Genomic DNA, 9,390 nt, shown 5'->3' on the forward strand with positions numbered 1-9,390 from the left:
TCATCACTGTGTCTGTCACGCGACTCTGTTCCCCTTTCGGGCTCTGTCTTTACATTTATTTTGAAAGCTGACGCTCGCGATTATGGTAAGGGCCGTTACATTTCCGATGCATGCTTGCAGTGTTCGGCCAATCACAATGCCCTGGGTCAGCTGGCCAATCAGAGCAGACTGCGCTTGTCAAAGGAGGGGGCTTTGTAGAAAACTAAGCGTTTGAGAGAGGCGGGGCATAGAGGACCTACAATAATGTACAGTATTTGAAAAATAATGTGTTTTTTGAACATTAAAGCATGTCAACATATTCTGTTACACCAAATACACAAAATAATGATCTTTAAAATAGCATCATATGACCCCTTTAAATTATGCTAAACTAGCATTGACCTATTTTCTCAAGCAACTACCTTTACATCATTTTGGATGTAATGGACCTTTACGCCATTCCTGGATTCATTGCACCATTATGTATTTTGTGGCAGAAAGACATTTGCATTTGTTTAATGATGGTTTTACGCTCAATAGAAGCGACCAGATCAGCTGAAAATGATATATGAAGTTGTTTTTCTTGACAGTATATTTATCGAAATGTATATACAGTTTTTCTAATATGTTACCCCCTGCAGTATATTAATGGACCCCCATTAAGATTGAAAACTCTGGGTCAGAGGATTGTAAGCAGTTGAAATGACACTTCAGTTAAAGCACTACTGTACATGCACAATTGGACAATATTTTCTCAGGGCTTAGTAACTCTTAGTGTGAACATGGTCAATGGACTGAACTAGAAATTTTATATCCTCATATTCAAATGCCAAATCTGTTATACTAGGATGGTAGAGAATGGCATTTTTGGTGCAAATCAATGTTATATTGACTTTGTATTGAATCAAAGTTATGCAGTAATGTTTCCTATTTTCAGAGAGAGATACTTTCAAAGGACTGTGACATGTAGATATCATCAATGTTAGATAGAGAAGTGTTCCCATGAAGGCGTGAACTACAACCTCGAAAAGCTGATTTGGGCATGTTGTAACATGGCTACCAATTTTCAAATTAGCAATACAAGAGGTCTGTATGTGAGAACTGCAGCATAGCATGGAAAAATGTTTTTGTTTCGTTCTATCTATCATTTCACACACTGTTTATTCTCAGCCTGTGAAAATGGATAGTGACCTGTTTATCACTGTATGAAGGAAAAAAATTCTGTAGGCTGCAATGAAAAGTGCAAAGGTTTTGTTTAGGCCCCCAGACAAAACAGTAATGATGACTGAAAGACAAAGTTCACAATATCTGTGCAACATGAAAGAAGCAAGATGGTTTCAAACATTTTAAAACTTGTGCAAGTACAAGGCTAACCATACTGTATATTAGCTTCGCTAATAGCATAGCTATAGAATCCATTGAACTGAGAGATTTTGCATTTAGCATTTTTCTATACTTTTTAGATATGTCCCTACTATTTCATCTCAATACTTAAAAATAGCCTTGATATCTGGATATCAAGTGTCAATAAAAAAGAGATAAAAATTCTAAAGCATTGCTATTAAATCAGAGTGCCAGGATATTTTCAAAGTCATGGCCAGCCTCTTACAAAAAAAATATAAAAATGAAAACAGACAGAAGGGCTTTTCAAAGAAAATATAAAGGCAATATGACCTTCACATTTCAGAAGTATTGCACTCAGTTCGTCAATACATGTATTGTATACTTAGTAATTTTAAACCATCTATTTGAGACGACATTGTTTTTGTTTGTTATAAATAAAATATATATTAAAAATACTTATGCACACATCTTTTTCATTTTTTTTCCTCTTTCCAGGTGACTATGTGGTGATGACTGTATATTTTGACCTAAGCAGAAGAATGGGATACTTCACAATTCAGACCTACATCCCCTGCATACTTACTGTGGTTCTCTCTTGGGTCTCCTTTTGGATCAAAAAAGATGCAACTCCAGCCAGAACAGCACTAGGTACATGCAGTAAATACAGATACCTGATACTTGTGTGATTCATTCATGTGCAACTTGATGTTTGGGTTCTTTGTCTTTAAATATGCAGTATTAAATACACAGTTTGTGAAGAAAATTGTGATATTTAAAGGAATAGTTCACCCAAAAATGAAAATGTACTCATGTCATCTAAGTAGATTAGTTTTTTCTTCATTAGAAATAGATTTGGATAAATTTAGCATTACATCTCTCGTTCAACAGTGGATCCTCTGCTCTAAATGGGAGTCCAAACAGCTGATAAAATATCACAGTAATCCACAAGTAATCCAAACAACTCAGTTATCAGTTACCATCTTGTGAAGCAAAAAGCTCTGTGTTACAAGTAAAATCAGCTGTTTGAACTCTCATTCTGACGGCACCCATTCACTGCAGAGGATGCATTGGTGAGCATGTGATGAAATGTTAAATTTCTCCAAATCTTTTCTGAAGAAGAAACAAACTCATTTGTATCTTGGATGACCTGAAGGTGAGTAAATAAAAAATTTTGGGTGAACTATTAATTTAATAAACTGTTTGTTTTATTCATTAACCAAGTTCACATGTTATGAGAATGAAAGGCAGTTAAAGTAAAGTATTTGTCTTTATATTTTATTACATATGCATTTTTATAAAAAGGAAAATCTGTGTTTTCTTTTTAGTGTGTGTATTTGTTCACTTTCTTTCATATTTCATGAAAGCGCTTCATGTGCTTTTTTGTTGGCTTTACTCATTTCTTTATAGTTTCCTGCTTTGATTAAGTCCATGTCCTGTCCTGGTAAATGTCCCTTTTGTCAAGGTAATTTTTCTTTTTTCATTTTTCATCTTTTTTTATCAACTAACTTTAGTTATGCCTGTAGCTTTTCTTTTATTTTAGTGGCTTTGTTTAGACCATGTTATTTCTTTTCATTTATCCTCATATTGTTCAATGAGAGATCGGCATGTAAAGTATCATGCAACATAATTTTGAAAGGCTTTTAATCTGTCTCATGATGTAGCTTGATTAGCTTGCCACTCTTAGTCTGTCTTGTTTGATTACCTCTGAACACACCACAGATCAGTGTGGCCTGAGATGGTGTTTCCACTGAGTATTCTCAAGCTAACAAGCAGGATCAGTGACGGTCAAAAAAACAGGATCCTAGATTGACATAAATTGGCTATCTTACACCGATCCTATAGCTAAATGCTAAGAAAACTGGAAGAAAAGGCCAGAGCCCTGCACAATCTATGTTTGGAAGAAAATAAATAAACTGGCAACATACTCTGAGAAGAAAAAGAAGGATGAATGCAATTAATCTGTCTGACAAAAGAAGTCATTACACCTTCAGTGGAAAGAAAGGGAGTAGGAGAAAGAGTAGAGGTTTGCTTTACAGGCGTCCAGTTGATCGATGAAGTCCAGAGAGAAAGGCAGCTGAGATAAAATGTGGGAGAGAGAGAGGGCTTGGGCTCACAGCCGTGGAAATGTCAGGTTAGAAAAGGATGTGACCAAGATAGAACCCAGAAGAATAGGGAGGGTTCAAATATAGGGTGGACAGTCTGTCTTTTGGAGCAACTTTTTGTTGCCTAACCTGAACATTTCATTTGGTAACTATACTATAAATTAACTGCTTTCGTTCATAGTCAATACATGGCCAAAAAGTATGCGGACACCCAAACAGTACACTCTCATGTGCTTTTTTATTTTGAAACCATGGGCATACACTCTTAAAAATAAAGGTTCCAAAGGGGAGTTTTCACAGCGATGCCATAGAAGAACCAGTTTTGGTTCCCCAAAGTACCTTTCAGTGAACAGTTCTTAAAATAATTTTTTTTTTCTTAGTGTGAAGAACATTTTAATAATCTAAAGAACCTTTTTCCACTGTAAAGAACCTTTTATGGAATGAAAAGTTTCCATGGATGGTAAAGGTTCTTTGTGGAACCAATGATGCCAATAAAGAACCTTTATTTTTAAGAGTGTGTGTGTGTGTGTGTGTGTTATATAGCATGTATCTGCTGGGAAGTCTTTCCAGTATGTTGGAACATGGCTGTTGGGATTTGCTCCCATTCAGACTTGAGAGCACGGGTGAGATCAGGCACTGATGTTGGGCACAATCATTGTTAAAATTTTTCCCAGAGGTCTTGGTGTCACAGTGGTGTTCAGGTTTAGGCAGTCAGTTTCGTCTGTATTCCCTGCCTTGTGCATAGAGGCGTTAGGATGCCCATTAAAAATATATATATATATATTTGCTTAATACTGACAGTAAAGACACAATGTTATAGTAGTGATATGATAGCAATGTAAACTTTTTCAGCTGCCATTACTCCACGTGTCCATCCTTCAAAAATCTTTCTAATTAGCTAATTTGGTGCTCAATAAGATTTCTTATTATAATTGAAAATATTGTTATTTAACTTTTTTTTGTGGGAACTGTGCTTTTTTCAGGATTCTTTCAATTAATATTATTCAGATATACATATAATATATGATAATTAATTTCTATAGAGTGTTTAAAAACACCAATAATTAGAAACAGAAATCTGTTCACAGAAATGTTATTTTATATGCATATTTTTTTCATATTTAAAATGCATCACTTTTGAATAGTTGGAAAAGATTTTTTAAAAAAAGGGACATTTAGTAGGGGAAGAGCAAATTTAGTGTAAAAACCAACCAAACCAACAGCCTTGATAAGTACAGGAAGTACAGCATTACAGTCATTTAAACATCCAGAGAGTTGTTATGTAATTCTTATCCATCGCAAAAACAGACGAGAGAACTAATGAGGCTAAAATGGAGCCAAGCAGTTCGGGAAAGAGTGCCATTTTGAAATCATATTTCATTCACAAGCTTTTCTGACTCAGGCAGGCAGTCATTTAACTAAGTGCCACTGTATCAGGGGAAGTCAGTCTAACTGGTGAAGGTAATCACCGTAGCCAGCAACGGCAAAGGAAAAAGGAATGCGAAATTTCTGTCTGAAATAGATGAAACTTGCTTGTTTCCATAGAAACACTTACAAAACAGGAGCACAGTCACTGGTTCTCTGAGGCAACTCTAAATGACCATGCAAGGGTGGAGCTAAGAATGTCTACACGCTTCTGAGATTCTAGGTGTTTGTGTGGGTGGCATTTTTTTAATTTGCAGGTGCCTCTGTTCCTATTAAATACAAGAGAATGACTTGGGCATCTGGACATGCGTCAGACTGAAAGAAAAAAACAACATTAAAGACATAATAGTGTTGTTTTTTTTCTTTCAGTTAAAAATACTATCGATAATTTGCTGTAGTGATGATTTATGGTGGTGGTTAAAGTATTGCATTAGTTTCTCTCATATTGCCTGTTTTAAAATCCTGTCTATGTAGAGAATTTCAAGTCGGTTCCTTTTCAGTTAGGATACTGCACTAGATAGGCACCCTAGTGAGGCAGCTTCCTAGGTTTTAGAACACAGCTATTGTATTACACCTGTCCGACTGCAACCAGAGCAATGGAGTCTTAGATGGAACTTAATCAGGTCTGCTCAGCGCAATGGCATCCCATAATTAGCTTAGAGCCAAAAAGTAACAGTGTTTTGTATTCAGTAGAGATATCAAACTACATTCTACACAAGCTAACAATGTCAGCATACACTTTAGATGATTTAGCTCATTTTTTTAATTAGCAGGCATTTCCCTTGTTAATATCCTCTTTTGGTTATGCAGGAATAACAACAGTATTAACCATGACAACGCTCAGCACGGTGGCAAGGACATCACTACCCAGAGTCTCGTACGTCACAGCAATGGACCTTTTCGTCACTGTCTGTTTCCTGTTTGTTTTTGCGGCTCTCATGGAGTACGCCACACTCAATTATTACTCCTACAGCGCTCGCAGTCGCAGACCAACCTGCAACAAGACAAAAAGATCGGTGAGCACCATATTCTGAATCATTTCAAGTTAGGAGAAAACTATGCATCCTGTTCACACAATATGTAAGGGACGCTTTAATTTTCTTGCTTTAACAGGGGGCTCCTGAGTTTCTAGCAATCTATCAAAGGTTTCATGTCCATTATTTATATTAAAATGAATACCGAGGACTTTATATTCAAATGAATACTGAGGACAAGTTTCCAAGGCCATTTTTAATACATTCAGCTAATCATTTTTAATTTAGCATCAATGTGCTTTGGCTTGAAATGAAAGAGAAAGTGTAATAATATAAGAGACATTAAAGTAGCAATAGTACGGTTTAGCAGTAATTATTAAATGTATCCTCCTGAGACCCTGCGTCTTCATATGAGGACATTATATTTTAGTGCATTTCTTTGAAACTATACATGCCATGGATGTCCTGTAAAGAGCATATTCAGGGCTTTTCAGAGATACCAAATGTTTGGATGTTTCACCATGACCACTTCCTCTCCTTGCTCTTCAAAAATTAATTTAGTGATCAAATGTAACACTCTTATGGAAATATGATCATATTTTGTAGTTAATTTTTTTAATCTATTTTTTAAACTGTTAAATCAACATTTCAGGAAAATGTTATGTTGTCTCAAATCAAAATATGACTTTTTGTTATGAAACAGGACGTTGATTTCATACATGTCCTCAGTTGAGGACACCGGGACTAAAAGTATGTTTATTATGCATTTTGGGAGACACAACAAATGAATAGGGAATGAAAATATATTTAATCATTCCTATTAAATATTATATATTATTGTGAAAATCTTGTCAATTGTTACTCCCATTATTACACTTTATTTTTTCATTACATGTTGCCCCAAAAACACATTAATATGCAAATTAGATACAGTTTATAGATACATTGTATATAATGGGAAAACCAGTTTATGGCCATTTTACACACATTTTGCATAACGAAAAATGGTATATCAAATCATTCTGTTACAACAGTTGAGAATCATATTTATACAAAGTTTGGTATAAAAAAATCCTGAAACCTAAAAATGTATTGGTGATTTAAAAAAATCTATTGTTTTTGCCTATGCATGTTCATTCATGTTTTTTATTTGTTTATTTATTTAAATTGAGTCCCGGTGTCCTCTACCGGGGACATAGCATAACATACTGTATAAATGAAATATCATTTTCAAAATAAATTTTAAAAATCCCAATGTTCTAAATAATGTAATGACTTTTTTCAAAAAAAAATTCTAATATATTTTTCTGGGTCTTAAGAGGTTATATATTTACTTTTACTTTTGAACACTTTATATATATATATATATATACATAATATACAGTATATATACACACACACACACACACAGTACTGTTCAAAAGTTTGGAGTCCATAAGATTTAAAAAATGTTTCTTGTGCAAATATCTCTTAAGCGCACCAAGGCTGCATTTGATCAAAAATACAGTACAAACAGTAATATTGTGAAATATTATCACAATTATTATGAATGTTGGAAACAGTGGTGTGTATACACACATACGTACATACGTACATACGGCCATGATTGACCAATGTGAATCAAGTAATCTGGTATTGGCATGTATGGTAAATCATTAAATCGTTAGTTTCCCCTTTCAAATACATGAAATATCTATTCAGTGTGAATTGATAGGCAGAATCTATTGTTGTTATACTTTCAAAACAATATAGTGATGTGTTATTACTATCCCGTCTATGCAGACAGAAGTCCCTTTTCGCATGTGTTTGATATAGGCAATCTCTCCGGATGGTATGGTATGGAAATATGATTTCATTAGGCTGACGTTGTTAGTCTTTGTCTATGTGTGTTATGTGATGCTAAATTATGGTTGAGCAAGCACATCTTACTTTTTATTAATTGTGTTTCTCCGGTGGCAGTCTCCACAGGTGAAATTTTCCCACTCGCTCGCCGATCACTCATTTTGATTAGATCTTATCTCTGCTGAGAAGCACAGATAATTACCATAGCAATTTTACACAAAACAAATATTACCCTATAGGTGATCTCACATAGATTATCTTTCAGTGCTGTAATTACCATGCTTTGCTAGTTATGTCACAATTATGAGATGAATAACAGGGAATAAGTGGCAGAAAACTGCTGGAGAGTTTTCGGTGTGTGGTCTAGAAGGGTTTAGAGGAAGGATTTAGACAACCATGCTCAGATTTTAAGGTCATCGTACCTGCCCATGAGAGATCGATGCTGCACTTGACTTGCCCACCGGAGAGAACGCTGTTAGTTCAAGTGAGTGGGAATCTCTTAGAAGCCACCATGATCTTATGTTTTGATTGACAGCCCACTCTGAAGGATTTGTTTTGCTCACGGCATAGATTAGATGCACTTCAGCTAAACATGTTGTTCTTTTGGGTGAAATTTTGTATACAGTACATGCAAAACTCATCCAAATTTAGGACTCCAGTGATGATTTTCATTCACTCCAAATAAGTTTTTTTTGGATGTATACTGCAAAACAAGAGCCCTTAAACTTCTAAAAGGATGTTGTTTTTGTCCAACAGAACTACTCAGCACTGGATGTGGGTCCTCCTCCCACAGTTATCACGCTCAACAACTCCATGTACTGGCAGGAGTTTGATGATGCCTGTGTTTATGAGTGCCTGGATGGAAAAGACTGCCAGAGTTTCTTCTGCTGCTACGAAGAGTGCAAAGATGGAGCGTGGCGAAAGGGCCGTGTGCATATAGACATTTTGGAACTTGATGCATACTCTCGTGTCTTCTTTCCCACCTCTTTCCTATTGTTCAACGTTGTCTACTGGGTAGGCTACTTGTATCTTTAGCAGTACCACACACCTCACGACACAAAGAACTTGACTTTTGGTTCTGTCAGAGCAGACACGAAGAACAGACTGAACCAGGACTTTTCCAGGTAGGGTAAAAATAAAAGTGGATACCGGTTATCAGAGTTGAGCTGTGGTGATTCAAGGACTTCTCCAGTAGAAGATGAAAATGAAAAATGAGACAATGCTACAGGAACCGAAAGCTACAGCAGATACATCAAAACAATTAAAACCAGGCTGTTTTTATATGGTCAAGAAGGATATTGCCACAAGCTCTTTTAAGTGGTTGCAATTCTCTGGCAGAGACCTTTGCCTTTTGTTCTTCAGGTACCAGGGAAAAAAAGATTCACAACGTTCCTCTCACACAATCTCGTCTTTTTATGGGTGAGAGAGCAGCTGTAAGAAGTCAAGGTATGAAAAATACTTAGGCCAAGACAGCGTGAGAAAAAAAATGCCTTGCATAGCATGTGACCCTCTGACTTTTGGTGTCTCTTACAATCCTGGTAGATCATTCACTTGAATGGAAACCTGTCATCTAGCTATCAGTCAAAACCAGAGCAGCTTTCATGTAAGCGCAGCTTTCAGAGCCATCTATAGTGCCTTCCACTGGAGGAGAAGCCATCAGGCAGAGAAATGTTAGAAATGATGGCAGGAGCATCATCTGGTCTTGGCTGACTGCTGATGGTTTT

The 9,390-nt window shown here is 36.0% G+C and overlaps 1 protein-coding gene across 1 annotated transcript in view; it reads left to right on the plus strand.

The window, feature by feature from the left end:
• Window positions 1-8,929, plus strand: part of LOC107711006 (gamma-aminobutyric acid receptor subunit gamma-3-like) — a 115,119-nt gene extending 106,190 nt beyond the window's left edge. Inside the window, exons 6-8 of the mRNA XM_016515906.1 lie at window positions 1,819-1,971; window positions 5,661-5,866; window positions 8,423-8,929. Coding sequence (XP_016371392.1) covers window positions 1,819-1,971; window positions 5,661-5,866; window positions 8,423-8,701 — 638 coding nt within the window. The 3' untranslated portion in view covers window positions 8,702-8,929. The remainder of the gene's footprint in view (window positions 1-1,818; window positions 1,972-5,660; window positions 5,867-8,422) is intronic.
• Window positions 8,930-9,390: the final 461 nt, after the last annotated feature.

This window comes from Sinocyclocheilus rhinocerous, unplaced genomic scaffold (assembly GCF_001515625.1).
Source record: "Sinocyclocheilus rhinocerous isolate Xijiao unplaced genomic scaffold, SAMN03320098_v1.1 scaffold85, whole genome shotgun sequence".
Lineage (NCBI taxonomy): Eukaryota > Metazoa > Chordata > Actinopteri > Cypriniformes > Cyprinidae > Sinocyclocheilus > Sinocyclocheilus rhinocerous.